This window comes from Bos javanicus, chromosome 2 (genome assembly GCF_032452875.1).
Source record: "Bos javanicus breed banteng chromosome 2, ARS-OSU_banteng_1.0, whole genome shotgun sequence".
In the NCBI taxonomy this organism is placed as follows: domain Eukaryota; kingdom Metazoa; phylum Chordata; class Mammalia; order Artiodactyla; family Bovidae; genus Bos; species Bos javanicus.
The window spans coordinates 53,137,034-53,154,421 of NC_083869.1; the positions used below are offsets into that span (position 1 = coordinate 53,137,034).

A 17,388-nucleotide genomic window follows, 5' to 3' on the forward strand; every position below is an offset into this window, starting at 1 on the left:
GGAATACACAGTGTTCGGATTTGCAAATGCCACAATGCTGAGAGGAAGATCAGATGGTAAGACTAAAGGATTTACAGTTAAAAACTTGCATTTTGGTCTAATTGTTATGTGACTCAGGTGAGATAAGTCTTGTGAATATGCAAAACTTAAAGCGAATCTCCTCTGCCAATGTTATTGTTCTGATAGCCTGGGATCATGAGGGAAAAAGCACAATAGTAGAGGGTTGCATTCATAAATCTTCTTGTAGGTTAAAAAGTGCACAAATTTAATGTGAAAGAGAAATGGGTAAAAGTGACACCCGAAACTTTAAATTCAGTTTTAGACCCCAATAATACATCAAATAAGAATAAACTACTATTAATAAAGAGCTAGTTAAACCTTGTGTTGCAGTGATAAAAAGATACTGCCAGAATAAGGCAAGAAACTTTATCCACACTGATTAGTAGCACATCTAAAACATTCCACTCAAGAATGATTTCTGCTACTGAATGTTTTTGTTCACTCTACCCCCCCAAATTGTTTCATTGAAATCCTAACTTCCACTGTAACAGTATTTGAAGGTGGGAGCTTTACTCAGAGAAAAAATACAGAAAAGTGTCAAAGAACAATCTTATCATGGAAGGTAGAGTTAAGGACCTGGAGGGGGAGCTCAAAAGATATTGATTTCATGTATCGGAAGGACAGTATGAACCTGCAGTTAGCACAACAGATGGCATTAATTAGGTCTGCCCATCCATTACTTGGCAGAGGAATGGACTTGAGATCTAAAAGAGACACTCTTTCACCTGCTGGACACTCCAAGTGAAAAGTGAAAGAGAAAGGCGCTAAGAGCTGATTGGTTTTCATGGACTCAGGGCCTTAGAAATGTACACTTTTAGAGTAATTTTCTGGAAAGTGAAGGTATTGCATGAAATAAAAAGCGATGTGCATGTGTGCTCAGTTGTTTCTGACTCTTTGAGACCCTAAAGGCTGTAACACACCAGACTTCTCTGTCCATGGAATTTTCCATGCAAGAAAACTGGAGTACGTTGCCATTTCCTCCTCTAGGGGATCTTCCTGACCCAAGGATTGAACCCATGTCTCTTGCATCTCTTGCATTGGCAGGTGGATTCTTTACCACTAGTGCCACCTGGAAAGCTCAAAATGGGGATGTGGGTGAGCTGCATATTTAAATGGAAAACTATAAATAAGTCAATGAAAGGAGGAAACATATAATTATACCATACAACACTTTTTTTTTTTAACTGTGCACTGATTTTTTTTTTTTTAAGATACACATTTGCTTTTGTTCTTTCAAGCATACTACTTTTACTTGTAAAACTAGCACTGCTACTTGCTTTCTATAAAAGGCTATCCATTTTCCATGTTTCTGTTTCCCAAAGTGTAGGTAGAAAATGTGTGACTCAATCCTTAGGGGAAAATTCCATTCTCCAAACAACATGGCAATTCTCAACGAGTATATTCTACTGTTCCAACATGAGCAGAATTCCTGCCGGACTTGTATAGTACTCCAGCAGACATCACTTCTAAAGTTTAACTCTCCAAACAACACAGAGTGACAAAGACACATTGCATTTTAAGAACCCCATGATAGTCCTACAAGCTATTAGGAGAAAATTCTGTTATAAACTTAGAGGTAGAGAATTGGAGCGAGGACAGGTGCCTGAGCGCTGAACGTGTTTGACTGAGTGTGAGCAAGTAAGAGACCAGAGGGTAAGGCATCAGTTCTCACCTCATATCAAGGTTCGAATATAGCTCAGGGAGGTTAACGTGAACGTTTTCTTGAGATTATTATAAAAGGATAAAAAAACAAGTCTACCTTTTAAAGCTAGAATGTCATAAGCTGTGAGAGTTGAAGAGTGAAACACTTCCAGTTTGGAGAATGTGTGTGTGTGTGTGTCCCTGTGTCTATGTGTGTGTATGAGGAGGGATGACTTCTTGTGGAGTATGGTTTAGTTGACAATTCTTTGAGTGTTTTGCTCTGTGAGAAAGATCAACAGTGTTACAAATACTAGTACAAGCTCGTAAGTAGCCTCCCTGTGCCACACCCTAAACTCCTTATATCCCAACCTGTGAGTCTGTGACCTTCACAAGAGAAAACACAGGAACACTATCAGCAAGGAAGCTAATTTCCCAACTTTGAAAAAGCAATACTTTGAAGTTTTCTTTTCTGGTGCCACTCTTGATGTTACAATTTCTACTACTTAGTAAAAGGAAGACAGCATCAGGTTGGGGAGGGTAAGCCTCTGGGTTATGATAAAGATGTATGTTTTACAATGAAGGGACAAGCTCTGGAGTCATGAGGTGGAGTTGGGCTTGGGAACTGCTGGCAGAACAAAGGAGAGATGCTGTGAGATAAAGAAAGCGGGAGTTGCTGGATCTTGAAGCAAGAGAAAATCCTGGAATGTTATCTGAAACATATTTGGTGCTGTCTGGAATTCTGCAAACCAATATTAGAGCAGAATAAAGGTAGTCATATGTGTCACTCAAGACAATGTTATTAAATGAGTAGAAAGATGGTGGGAATAGATAGGAAAGTCATGTGAGAGTGTGGACTGAAGGATAGTCTGACTGTACACAGGTTTGATACTACTACCTAACGTTCACTGAAGGCCACATGCCAGAAATCTGTAAATAAGTGCCTTGTCATGATAGCCATGCTCAGTTGTGTCTGACTCTTTGGCACCCCATGGACTGTAACCTGCCAGGCTCCTCTATCCATGGGATTTCCCAGGCAAGAATACTGGAGTGGGTTGCCATTTCCTCCTTCAGGGGATCTTCCTGACCCAGGTATTAAACTCATGTTTCCTGTGTTTCCTGCATTGGCAGGCAGATTCTTTACAACTGAGCCAACTGGGAAGCCTTTGTCATGATTGCTATGGTGTTCGCAGTGGCTCAGTCATGTCTGACTCTTTGTGACTCCATGGACTATAGCCTGCCAGGCTCCTCCATCCATGAGGATTCTCCAGGCAAGAACACTGGAGTGGGTTGCCATGCCGTCCTCCAGGGGATCTTCCCAACCCAGAGATCGAACCCAGGTCTCCCACATTGCAAGTGGATTCTTTACCATCTGAGCTACCAGGGAGGCCCCTTGTCATGATTAGCATTTCATTAAATCCCCTTCAGTCCCATTGGGAAAGATATTACTTTTACATTTATTTCTAGATGTAGACATTGACGTGTGTTCTTGTTAAAGGTCTTAGGACTCAGGATTTGAATGGAAGTGGTGCTGTGCCCTGCATGTAGAAATGTTAGCTTCTCTGATGATGTAGGCCTCACTGAGGAGTTAAATGTGAGTGAAACATGGGGGCATGCCCCTGGTAGAGAGGTTGAGCAGTCAGACCCTCCATATACCTGGGGCATTCAAGGAAGGGCCAGGAAGCCAATGGGCTTGAGTGAGACGGTCCAGGCAAGACAGCTGTGGGTGACCAGACATGAAGGCTTTGAAGACCTCACAAAGAATTTGTCTTTTCTTCAAAAGAAAACTGCAAGCCAGTTGCATAAGAACCCTATCTTTACAACTAGATTTACGCTGGATTGGGTGAGAGAAAAGGAACCTGTTAGGGAAGTAGAAGAGGTCTTTCTCCCAGAAATGTGGTCAGACTCAGAGTTGGGAGTGGGTCAGTAGAAAATTTTTTGGAAGCCCTCTCGGTGGTGTGGGTATCAACCCATGAATGTGAGATGAGACAAGCATCTCAAAGACCACAGACCTTCAGTTTCATTAGGCTCTGTTAGTGCTGTGAACTGGATAACAGTTGATTAAAACTGTCACCTAAATCTACATTAGAGGAGAGGGTAAGATAACTGTTGTCCATTGAGGTACTGAGGGTAAATTCTACATTCTGCTATATATTTTTAACAGCATTTCTCTTCAGTGGGAGCAGAGATGCTCAGGAAGCTGTCTCATGAAGGTTGACAGACTGATCACTCAGCTTGAGAAGTTTATTGCTTTGAAAAGTGACCTCATAAAGATATGGAAGAAAGAAGTGCAAGTAAAACAAAGTTATAAGGAAAAACAAAAAGATAAGCACTGCATTTTCTCATGGAGGTGATGTCTTACCACTCAATTAATTTCAGCGTCAAGGCCCAATTTTAGTTCTGAATCACCTTCTAGTTTTACTTATAAAGGACTTTTCATTAAGCCAAATTAAGTAGATGGAGGTCCAGTTGTTTATTATCTAGCACTAAACCATTCCTACAAAAAGACACCTGTGCAAGCCATTTGGCTCCAGTCAACTATTTTTTTTACAATTTAATTATGAATATAATTAGAATGAGTTAAGAGACAAGCGAGGCATCCACCATAAAATTTCTAGTTTGCTAACACACACACACACACACACACACACACACACTGATTAAAAAACAACCACAACAATAACCCTGCCAAGTCTGCAAGAATGTTAGCTTGCAGTGGAAACTGTAGTTAAAGGGGAGTATTTGTAAAATCTACCTTTATTTTAATTTCAAATTTCCTTAAAACGGTGCTGTAGAGAATATTTTTATACTATATTATTTTTACATCTCTGTTGTCTTTGTGGTTACCCTTTAAACCCTGCTTTTTCCTTTCTCTGGTCTTAAGGTAATTTGTCACTATCATGCTTTCATGTTTAGCAACTGTTTGTAGTCAAGTGCCTTGCAAGCTCTGTTTCTTTTCTCCCAAAGAGTATCATCATGGAGTTGATGATGCATCAGAAATAGTTTGACCAAAGGGCAAGATAGTCAAGAGTAAAGAAAATATTTGCAAATATACTTGACTAGTTTTTTCCCCAATTACTTATTTAAAGTATACTTTAAAGGTAAAGTAGCATGATGGCCATAGAAGGGAAAAAAAAAACATTAAGACATGCAATGGATACTTTCTGCCATAAGGTAACACCTTTTTATAGGAGGGTTGTGTGACTGACAGATATATAGCAGGATGAGTTGTATTTAAGGATACAAGGAAATGGCAACCCATTCCAGTATTCTTGCCTGGAGAATCCCAGGGATGGGGGAGCCTGGTGGGCTGCTGTCTATGGGGTTGCACAGAGTCAGACACAACTGAAGCGACTTAGCAGCAGCAGCAGCAGCAGGGCATGTTTTATCTTTGGGGCCTAGATTTCAAAGATGCTCATTCAACCTTATGGATACCATTTCTCAGAATTTGTTTTACTGCTTAAGTAATCAGTGTATACCAAAACTGGTCATAAATATTGTCTTCAAATGTGTGTGTGATTGGAACCTTTAAACTGAAGACTTGAACATTTTATTTATTTATTTATTTTAATTGGAGGTTAATTACTTTACAATATTGTAGTTTTTTTTGCCATACATTGACATGAATAAACTGAAGACTTGTATGGAACATCTTTACTGTCTCAGTTTATTGCTGGCTTGCCTAATCTCCAAGGCCTATATACATAAGTACACATACACATACGGGCTTCCCTCATAGCTCAGTTGGTAAAGAATCTGCCTGACAGGACTGAAGCGACTTAGCAGCAGCAGCAGCAATGCAGGAGACACCAGTTCGATTCCTGGGTTGGAAAGATCTGCTGGAGAAGGGATAGGCTACCCACTCCAGTATTCTTGAGCTTCTCTTGTGGCTCAGTTGGTACAGAGTCTGTACCAACTGGGAGACCTGGGTTTGATGTGGGAAACCTGGATTTGATTCCTAGGTTGGGAAGATTCCCTGGAGAAGGGAAAGGCTACCCACTCCAGTATTCCGGCCTGGAGAATTTCATGGACTGTATAGTCCATGGGGTCACAAAGAGTTGGACACGACTGAGCAACTTTCACTTTCAATTCCATATGTATATACACATATATTAAATAAACATGCTATATATAAAACAAACATAATACCTAATAAGCGTGATATGTAATAAACATTATGTATATATATATTTGGCTTCCCTAGTGGCTCAGATGATAAAGAATCTGACTGCAATGCAAGAGACCTGGGTTTGATTCTGGATTGGGAAGACCTGAAAACAATGACAAGGGGATTGGTATTGGAAGCACAGGTTTTTTCATTGTGGAGTTAGCAATGTTTGCATCCCTATGATGGGAAATACACAGGGCCATGGTCAGGGATGGGAGGAAAAGTAATTATTTTTACACACAAAAGGCAACATTGGAAATTGAGAATATAACACATCAACAAACCTCAAATCATGCTCTAATATGAGCAGCAAAGAGCTGAGGTGAAGAAGGTGACCAAAATGAAATTATAAGATAGTCCTTGAATAACTGAACTTTGACCTAGGCTTGAGAGAAATCTCTAAGCCTATCCCTCATAAATAATAGATAAAACATTTTGTAAGGAAATCCATGGGGTCATTTCTCTTTATTTCCCTCTCATCTACTAATCAGCCTATTCAGTTCAGTTCAGTTCAGTCACTCAGTCATGTCTGACTTTTGCAACCCCATGAATCGCAGCACGCCAGGCCTCCCCGTCCATCACCAACTCCCGGAGTTCACCCAGACTCATGTCCATTGAGTCAGTGATGCCATCCAGCCATCTCATCCTCTGTCGTCCCCTTCTCCTCCGCCCTCAATCCCTCCCAGCATCAGAGTCTTTTCTAATGAGTCAACTCTTCGCATGAGGTGGCCAAAGTACTAGAGTTTCAGCTTTAGCATCATTCCTTCCAAAGAAATCCCAGGGCTGATCTCCTTCAGAATGGACTGGTTGGATCTCCTTGCAGCCTATAGTTTTACTATTATGTCAGCGCTGATGATTGTTTAGATTTGAGGCAGTTAGATGAAAACTGATGGATTAAGAGCTTTTATCATATAGAGATAAAGAAAGTGCCATCTGTAAAAATTAAGAAAAAAACCTGTAGTAGGCAAAAAATGGCTCCATAAAGAAGTCCATATTTTAATTCCCAAAGGCTGTGACATTCTTCCTTTACATGACAGAAGAGATTTTGAAGATGGGATTAAATTAAGGACTTTGAGATGGGGAAGTGTCCTGGATGATTCAAGTGGGCCCAATGTAATAACAAGGATCCTCAAAAGAGAAAATTGTAATCAGAAGCAAGTCTGAAGGAGATATTACAATGGAAGAAGTTGGAGGCATATGATGTCGTATGATTGTTGGCTGTGAAGGTGGAGGAAGGGAACCACTGGCTAAGGTACGCAGGCAACTTTAGAAGCTGAAAAAAGTGAGAAGTGGATTCTCGCACAGAACCTCCAGAATATGGTCCTTCTGACTCTGATTTTCACTCAGTGAGACCAAGTGTCACACTTTTGTTCTACTGAACTATACGGTAATAAATTACTATTATTTTAGGCCACTGAGTTCAAGGTAATTTGTTATGGCAGCAATAGGAAACTAATACACAATGTCCTATAGGAAACAGAGGCTCTAATTCAGAAAACAGAAAGAAATCCATGTTTGAACACTCTGAAACAGGGATTTCAAGGTTCTAGAAGCACCACTGTAAATGGCAGAAGGCTCTAAAAAGAAAGCATTCTGGAAAATTGGGACACTGTACAATAGAGTCAGAAGAGTAAGTTCATTATAAAAGAAAAAAAAAACATAGAGAAAGATAAGCAATTACAGACTCCAGGAAAAAAATAAATAATCTAAGCAAGAAAAGCATGATCCAACTATAAAGGGAAACAAATATGGCCAATAGTTTAAGCAATTTTTGGAGAGAAATAAAATAGATTCTGTTGGATATGGTGAAGAATATTCTTTGAGAAGTGTAAGGATTGTAACAGTGAATTCTAAAGAAAAAGTCTTTGTGAGATCTCTTGGATAGGCAATGAACAAGACTTACAAACTCATAGTAACACAAATATAAATCCTGTTTATTAGTTTCCAATTTGGTCAAACCACTAAAACTTCAAGGGGTTAATGACCAGTGACTGTGAAAAAAAGGAAGTGAGATACAGGAAAGTACAGAAAGGAAAATATACTTATCTTACAAAGGGAAGTTATCAGTTATTATAGAATGTTGATGAAACAAGAAACAGAGGCTTATTCATATTAAGTACCAAAATATAATAGCATGATTATCAAATATGGAGGAAGTGGAATAGAATAAACTGATACTTCCTATTAGGAATTATCTATAGATGATAAGTCAAGAAGTAGAGATGTTATCCAGAGTTATGTAAGTAACTGCTAGAAGAAATTAAAAACTGAAATAGCTGAAGGAGATTTCCTCTTATGAACAGGCCTGGGGATGTGAAGTGATAGGACTCGATCTATCACTTTCCATTATAAATTCCTCTGTGAAATTTGGTTTGGTAAATGTTGTAGTTTGATACAAGTGAGAAACTGTAAAAAAAGTAATATTAATAACACTTAAACTTGAAATACTACTCACATGATTTAAGAAAATAATATTGCATATATCTAAATGCATTTCAAAAGGGGGTGTGCGAACAACTGGTTATAAAAATAATACAGTGGAGGGTTAAAATGTACTCAAAGAGGGCAACATTTAAAGCATTGGTGCTTTTAGTATCTATTAGTAAGTATTGAAACATTGCACACTCTTGGAAAGTACTAGCTTTATTTCTTTTTCTTTTTTTTTTTAAATTTGTATTAATATGCATTAGAGACATTTTTTAAACACACAGTACAAACATACTTGACTTATGATTTATCATATTTTGTTTTTCATACTTTTTGATGGCATCTTAAAACAAGACTTTTTATCTCAAGTTTAAATTGTAAAATAATTAAGAACATAATAGTAGGTTTCAAGAATATATAGTAATTACTAATGAACATGAGTACATATGTAAACATACACATTATTATATACTAATATGAGTATATAATATATACTTATATTTAATATACTTGCTTCTTGGAAGAAAAGCCATGACAATACCAGACAGTGTATTAAAAAGCAGAGACATCACTCTACGGACAAAGGTCCTTGTGGTCAAAGTTCTGGTTCCTCCAGTAGTCATGTATGGGTGTTAGAGTCAGACCATAAAGAAAGCTGAGCACCGAAGAATTGATGCCTTCTAGCTGCAGTGCTGTTGAAGACCCCTAAGAGTCCCTGGACAGCAAGGAGACCAATCCAGCACTAGCTTTATTTCTAACCTAAAACTTCAGTACTAAAATTTCTGATGATTTAATTCTAGCCTTGATTTAAAAAAACACCAAAATGATATGATCTTCTGTAGAATGATATAGGATATATATGTCTTATATAGGATGATGTAACAGACATATATTTGGCAGCAGCTAGTTATTTATTCTTCCAGCAAGATTTCTTTTAGATAAACAGTCACAGAAAGGCAGTGTAGGATGATGGAAGGTATTTATGTTTTAGAGTCTGCAGCTTAATGCTAAGCCTAATTTTCTGAGCCACATGAACTTGGGAAGTATTTTGCGACTTGCTTGATTCCTCTGAAAAATGAATTTCTTTCAAATCATTTATTGAGCACCTAATACAGAGTGAGGAAAACGTTATGCTGTATAATTCTCATAGAAACTTTATGAGCTAGAAATTATTTTCCACATGATTTTTCCATTTCTTCTGTATCCTGTGTTATCATCGGAAATGAATGATATAATTATAAAAAGTGCCAACGAGTTTTCCTTTCCCAGGAATTTTGAAAAGATGCAGGTAGTAAAATAGAAAAGACACTGTTTGTTGCCTCTTTCCTTTGGATCTGTAGAAGTACCAGAACAAAAGAGATGGGAATAGAGGTAAACAGTACATTTCCTAGGATTTAGAGGTACTGGAAATGTCCACAACCCCGGCAGGCTTTTAGCTACAAGATTGCATCACCTATCATAAAACTCTAAAGCTGTGTTTTTGTACTGAGTTCACATTTAAGGTATTAATAATGCCTTCAGCACAAGTTATTTCCAGAGAATTAATTTCCTAGTAGTCAGTGGGTTAAATCCCTATGAAATAACGTGCAGGTGACCCAGTTGTATTGACCTCAAGTATAGAATTTCAGATCAATAGCTGCAGTACTTGGATTCTGAAATATAAAATATTCGCAGGTGTTTTTGTTACCCCAATGGGTGTTATTAGACAGGGATCACTATGGCAATTGCAGGTTCTTATCATATTAATGTTTGTTTTTGGTCCAAAAAGAAACTACTTAAAAAAGTAAATGCCTTCTGTTCCCTCTTCTTGGAATATGTAATGATGACTTTCAAACATATAATAAAAATTAACAGTATTTCAAACAGCACAAATGATCATTAATTGATTTTACATGAAATAATATTTCTTCTTCAGAAGCAGAGCGTTACAGCTGGATGCAAAATTCTTTTTGGTCTATTCACCTTTTAACTCTGTCATGAAAGCATAACAGAAGATCTCTCAATTTGTGACCAAAGAGAAACATTTAGCCTTCACAAACTGGGCTTGGAGGTAGTGAGGCAGTAAAGGGAAATACTTTTATAGCTACCTGAACCATGACATTGACTGGCATGACATTTGCTAGTGACTAATCAGTGACCAGACATCGCTTCAAGCATTGACGCCAATAGAGGGAACTGATTACCCATGTGGTAAAGAAGCTGAGAGCCAAGTAAGGAAGAGTGTAGTAACCAAGTAACTAGAGACTGCAGAAAGCCACTACCCAGCTAGAGGGGCAAATGGAGGAGTGTCCCCATCACCAGATGGAAGCTGGAGCCAGAATGGACTAAAGACATGGAGGAGATGGATCCTTGGGTAGGGAAGCTACCTGAGGAAGGTGGGTGGGAAAGGGAGAGAGGGGTGGAGGATAAACTAAAAAACTGGGTTATCTTTTCCTTCCCTCTCCCTCTGCCAACTACCACTGGCCACTTCCTTTGACTGCGGTAGCATCTCTGTAATACAGCTGGCTAGGGTCAACCTTCCACAGGTACAAAGCAAAGAAGTGACAAAAGAAGATGGTCAAAGGAGCCAGAAGCCAGCATATATGGACATCTCCCCTGGGGAATTACTTTACCTGGCTGGTTCCTTTTCATGAAAAGTTAAGACCTCATGAGGAGGTCTGTTGAGCTCACAGTATAGATTTCACAAGAAGCAGTGAGCCCTATGATAAAGCCAGCACCTCTCTGCAATGGATAAGAATGTATTTACAGTTTCAATTTTTTTTTTTTTTAACTCAGTTAGTGCACGTTGGGTAACAGTGCCTCCTCTGGTGTGGTTTTGCCATTTCCAAGCAACTATGTGGCCACTCTCCTATTGCTTAAGGATATTTAAATACTAACTACAACTTCGAGCTGAGTTAAGAATTCAAGAACTAATGTCAAGGTTATGTCAAAAATGCATGGATTAGCAAACATATGTCCCTTTCCAACATATTTCTCAACCACATTAACCTCTTGGTTAGTCGCTCCATTTTATATATGAAAAAAATACTATGTACTGCATGAGTTAGGTAAGCCAAGGTTGTTGAGATTGATTCTCCTTGCCTTGAAAAATGAAAAACTCCCCTCTCTTTTCTTCTAGATCACTTTCTTAAACAAAGCTGATCTGAAGAAACACTGTTAGCATTTGTTCGGTATCTTACATCTTTAAAGGGATGTTCTAAAATACTTTCTCATTCATTCTCAACATAGCCTTTTTGATAGGAGTTGGGAAAAAATCATTGCAATAGCCATATATCACAGTAGCATGCTGCCTACCTCAATTCTGCTTTGTTAAGTTCTGATCATGCCAGTGTTTCTGAAATTCTGTCCAGTTTGGAGCTGAGTCGAGGATAGTCCAGAGATGGTCTTACTTTTTAAGGAAATTCAAAGGACACAACCTCACATGGGTTTGAGGGCCTGCTTTCCACATCCTTAGACTAAGGGAATGGCTTGCCTAACATCTTCAGAATCAGGTTAAATAACGAAGCTTAAATGATGGGTTGTGGCTCAGCTGGTAAAGAATCCGCCTGCAGTGCAGGAGACCTGAGTTCGATCCCTGGGTTGGGAGGATCCCCTGCAGAAGGGAAAGGCTACCCACTTCAGTATTCTGGCCTTGATTTTTCCATGAACTGTATAGTCCAGGGGGGCTGCAAAGAGTAGGACACGACTGAGAGACTTTCACTTTCAAATGATGGGTATATTACATCATAGCCCTCAGATCAGCACAAGCACAAGTATGCTTCCAAATGAGACAATTCTCACTTAAAAGTATGGCGACCATGATGTGAGATTTGTGTGACTTCTTTAGATATATAGAATCAGAGTACATGGGTGCATGCTACGTTGCTTCAGTCATATCTGACTCTGTGCGACTCAGCCTGCCGTGCTCCTCAGTCCACGGGATTCCCCAGGCAAGAATACTGGAGTGGATAGCCATGCCCTCCTCCAGGGATATCTTCCTGACACAGAGATTGAACCTGCCTCTCTTATATCTCCCTCATTGGCAGGTGTGATCTTTATCACTAGCACCACCCAAATGCAGAAGCCCCCAACGTCTTACTGGAAGGCTGTCCTAGCCTTATGACTGACCTTCCATATCAGAATAAACTGTTATGGAAATTCAGGCTTGTTTATTTTTGTCTTTATTCTTCCTTTTAAAAAGACGTTAAGAGAGCCTGGGAACTATAAAATACTGTTCTTCTTGAGAAACAGAGGACTCATGAAATAAAAAGTCTGACAGGGGATAAGAGTTCCAGCCTCACTTCAAAACCTATATTTAAAGCACTGTTCCTCTATTCAACAACAGCAACATCATCTGAAATTGTGAGCAGGCAGCAAGAAAAAGACCTTGGGAGAATAAACTCTGCTTTATTCCTCTTGATATCATTTTGCCAGAGCTTTAAACAAGCGTGAAGACTTTTGTGAAATGAAAAACAGAATAAAAGAGCATATTGAGGGGCTGTTTCCAACAGGCTCCCCGTATCCCACTCCCCCTAATGGGAATGCTGTACACACAGCCATCCAAGATCAGACCTCCTAAGTAGAGCATTTTTTTTTTCTCAGAGATTTTTCTCATTTGGACTTTAATTAAGCTCCTGCCAGGCTTGCAAGCTTTTTAATTTTACCTTTCTTTCTTCTTTCTTTTTTCCTCCTTGAATCAGCCTGCTTGCCAGGAAACTTTTTCCAAGCTGTCATAATCATAGTAAGTATACCCTAAGATATTAATATTAAATTTAGAAATGTACTAGTCGCTGTTGCTTCAAGAATCAATAGCAGAAGTTGCCTCACATTTGGAAAGATTTTCATTCATTTGTTCATTCATTCATTTATTCATTAGTTTTTCCTTAAGCATGTGTGTGTGTGTGTGTTATGAATGAGAAGATAACAAAAAGGAAGCTTCATGGAGTGTACAATGACTACTGGATAATGATACAACTCAACCTCCCCCAAAGCCACCAGTTTAATAGAAGAAACCTTCCATAACTTAATTGATACTCACAATGTCCATAAGCAAACTGTAGCCAACTCTTTCCTAGTGTTGGTGGGTGTAGGGTGAGCGATCCCTTAAGAAGGTAATGTCTCAGTTGACGATTTAATACCTCTTTGATGAAATGTAATGTTTAATTCACTTCAGTTCTTTTTCAAAATCCCCTTGTAATCAGTTAAACTCACCGTAACTCCCAAAGTATAAAGGTAGGGGCTGGGGATGTGGAAGGTGACCCCTTTAAAGCAGATTGTGGGCAAGGACCTAGTGTAGAGCACAAGGAACTCTGCTCAGTGTTATGTGGCAGCCTGGATGGGAGAGGAGTTTGAGGGAGAATGGATACTTGTATATGCATGGCTGGGTTCCTTTGCTGTCTACCTGAAGCTATCACAATGTTGTTAACCAGCTATACTCCAGTATAAAATAAAAAGTTTTAAAACAACAACAACTAGAAAAAAATAAAGCAGATTGTATAAGAAGCTATTTTCATTTAAGGAGGCTTAGTTGAAAATCAGCCACACTAAACAGGATGTCTTCTTTTTTTTTCCTTAATTTTTAAAAATACTCAGATAATATTGCAGAAATAAGAATAAGCCATTAGAAACACCAAAACTAGAACGAAAGCTGTGGAGCACTGGGGGTATTATCATCGCCCTGATTGCTACTCTCGCCATTCTTATTGTTAACTTAATAATAATTCCACACCACCAGGTTTTTGCACCAGCCATTCCTGTGTATCAGGTACTTACTGATCGCCTCCACAAACTGCTCAAAGAAACTGTAAGGGAAGAGCGGCTCAGGCAAGTCCCGGAAAAACATCTTCAGTGCTCCGGTGACAACGTGGATGTCCTCCCACTGGCTGTCGTCCAAATTCAGCTTCTCTTCTGGGAAAACACGAGGAGAAATGGAACAACTGGTTTTAATGAAACAATTACAAGACACTAATTATTATGTTAATGTTTGCCTACTATCATCAGCAACCGTTAACAGCCTTCTGCACCTAGAGGTTTGGTGCTGTGCATGTTTTTTTTTTTTTTCCCTTTTTTCCATAGGAAGGGAACATTTTCAATGGAATACCATCTGTAGGAATGCAGCTAACAAAAAAACAAGAGACACAAAGAGACAGTGCCATTGACACAGTATGTCAGATACATTTATTCCCATAATGCATCAGTATGAAAATTAGCATCACAGCTCAACATGATTCAAAGCTATTTGGTTTAGAGGCCGAGGGGCTAAGAGTTGCCAATGATGGCTGGCTCAAGGGACCGGCCTAAAGGCCTTGCTGAGCCAACAGGAGACATATGCTAAACATGGCAATAGAAAATGAGTTATTGCTTTACATGTGTTAGCCTTGCTATGTACAAGGGAATAATGGGTAACACTTTTTTCCTTTTTTTGCTGAATATAAAGTCAGCAAGGAATAGAATACTGAGTGAGAAAAGATATTAATTCCTTCTTACCGCTTCAAAAATATCTTTTTTTTTTTTTTAGTTTTCATCTCAGCGAGGAAAATGTGCCCAGCAACAATATTAGACAGACCCCTGTTGGCCTACGTAGGCTATGCAAAGCTGTCAAAAATGATAACACACTAAAGACAAACCACAAGTGCTCACCAACTCCTCTTAGAAACAACGGAAATGTTTGCTTGGGAAGCTTGAGTGAGTTGAGACATTTAAATATTAAAGGCAATAAAGGCCCCAATAAAGTTCTCAGAAGAAATAAAAAGAGTCTGGGCAATTATTTCCTTCTCTTTCGTCTTCAGTATGAAAGACTGGAACCATTCTCACTCAAAAAGTGGATGCAATAATGTCTGAAAGTGACACCTTTACATACAACTAAAAGGAAGCAGGCATACAAGCATTGCTGCTGAAACACGGTATTTGTCTTTCTGAACGTTACAACACAGAAAAGATTTTGGATTCTGGGCTTAATGAAAGCTGAGGCTAATCATTTTGGACAACCTGGGGGTTAACAGGAAAGCTGAGGATCCTGGCAAGAACTTACTAGGTATTTGGTCAACTGGAATTGTGTGTCTTTACCGATGTCTTGCGCTCACATTTAGATGCCAGCTTGTGTCAGGTTTATGAATGCAGAGGAGACTTTGCACCAAAAATGTAAGAAAAGCTGAGAATTGTCACTGTAGGGAATCTCTGCATGGGCTGTTTTGCTAATAGTGTTCATGTCCTTTTAAAAATATTAGCTGAAATCTTTATCAGATCTTTTTTTTCTAAATGGATTATTATTCCCAGGGCTGGTAAGTGACGATCCTGCTCAACTGGCTGTTTGCAAAGAGAAGGAATGAAGGTGAATCTGTTTATTTCAGCTGGGCTATTTTCTTCTTCCCTTTCAGTCTCCATCCCTACCTCAATCATAACACAATAATTTGACCCACAACAAAATCAGCAGAGGAGACCTTCTTTCTGCCCTGCAATCATTTTTGATTGATTGTATTTCAACAATTAGTCTTTTATTTGGCTACACACTATTGAAATAGGACGACAGCATCCTAGCAGGCCAGCTTTAAACAGTCAACTGTTAACAATAGCATCAAAAAGGGAGACCTGATGGGGTTTACTGTCACTTTAAAGAACGGGGTTTTCACATTGTTGAAATCTGTCAGATATTTTGAAATGTCCCTCTCACTATGGTGCCACACCCCCTGCGTGCCCTTATAATAAAATTGGTTTTACTCCTGATTAAATCATTTTCTCCCTACCCACTACCATACTTCTCATAATGGACCTGTGCGCTCTACAGCTGGTGTTCTTCCCATGGTACCAATTCTTACTTTATCTTTTAAGCACTTTGCTGCTAAGATCTCATGCAGAGTGCTTATGTTTTGTTAAGAGCTTCATTCTTAGAGAAATAGCTTAACACATGTTCTAAAAATGTTGTACAACTTATTGCTTAAAGCACATTTAGAAAATGTATAAGTACGGTAGCTTTGGCACTGAACTTTAAGTGGAAAACTAAATACACACAAACACACACATACACACACATGCTCACATGCACAACTATCTCTACCAAAAATTTATCACAAAAATCCACACAAAAATTCATTTTGGTGCATAGGTTTAAGAGTACAAAAGTCCAACACAAAACGCTATTTTGCTGCGTACGTTTAAGTTTAGCAGGTTAAAAAACAGGATGATTTTATTTTGAGCAAGCAAACAATAAGAGCAAACAATTGCATAACCAAAGATAGATGCCAGTCATGTTTGTCACCTTCAGATAAACATCAATTAATTCAACTGATTTTGAAAATGAAATATTTCGATATACATAAAAAAGAAAATCTACCACTCAATCAACACCATTTGATTATATCCATTCAAAATGCCATATAATATCAATATCAACTTGTGTTACTTAAACTAACATTCCTATTATGTGGTCTTCATTTTAAAAAGACCATGTATAGCCCCCCAACAAGTAGCTTCAATAAATAAGATGATAAGTAGTTGGAAAGTCTTTTGGTATATAATACCTAATTTTTATATTAAGTTTTTCCATAAACAACCAAGGTTAAGATTTCTTTGTAAAACAGAGGACTTTAAGGCATATTTTTCAAGACCACTGATACTTATCTAAACACACAGTTGGGTCCATATTTATATGCCTTCTCATGAATGCAATCTGTAGTGAAGATGAAGTGACACTCATCTCTGTGTTAACAGGTATCATTATGAACACATTTGTATTATCTGATAGGCATTTTCTTACAAATCTGTTAGCAGTGATGATGTCTTCTTGTTCCCCCCTTTTCAAACGAGCATGATTTCTCTGTAGTGAAGCACTGTTGACATTTGGGACTGAATAATTTTTTGTAACGGGGGCTGTCCTGTGCATGCTATGGTATTTAGTAGCATCCTTGGCCTCAGCCAACTGGTTGCCAGCAGCACTTCCCAATGGTGCTGATGAAAAATGTCTCCAGGTATTGCCAAATATCTCCTGGGGGTACAAAGTGATCCCCCAGTGGAGAACCAAAACAATGGAGTCTGTAAGAGTCTATAAAAGTTACTCAACAAACGTTGATTTGTGAAGTTTACCTTTGGTGTATAGAGAAATAGAAAACTAGATATGTGCA

The 17,388-nt window shown here is 38.6% G+C and overlaps 1 protein-coding gene across 2 annotated transcripts in view; it reads right to left on the reverse strand.

Annotated features, from left to right (window-relative positions):
- Nucleotides 1-17,388, reverse strand: part of ARHGAP15 (Rho GTPase activating protein 15) — a 701,521-nt gene that overhangs the window by 130,283 nt on the left and 553,850 nt on the right. For both annotated transcript variants that reach the window (XM_061438774.1, XM_061438765.1), the window contains one exon: nt 14,045-14,179. In XM_061438774.1, coding sequence (XP_061294758.1) covers nt 14,045-14,179 — 135 coding nt within the window. The remainder of the gene's footprint in view (nt 1-14,044; nt 14,180-17,388) is intronic.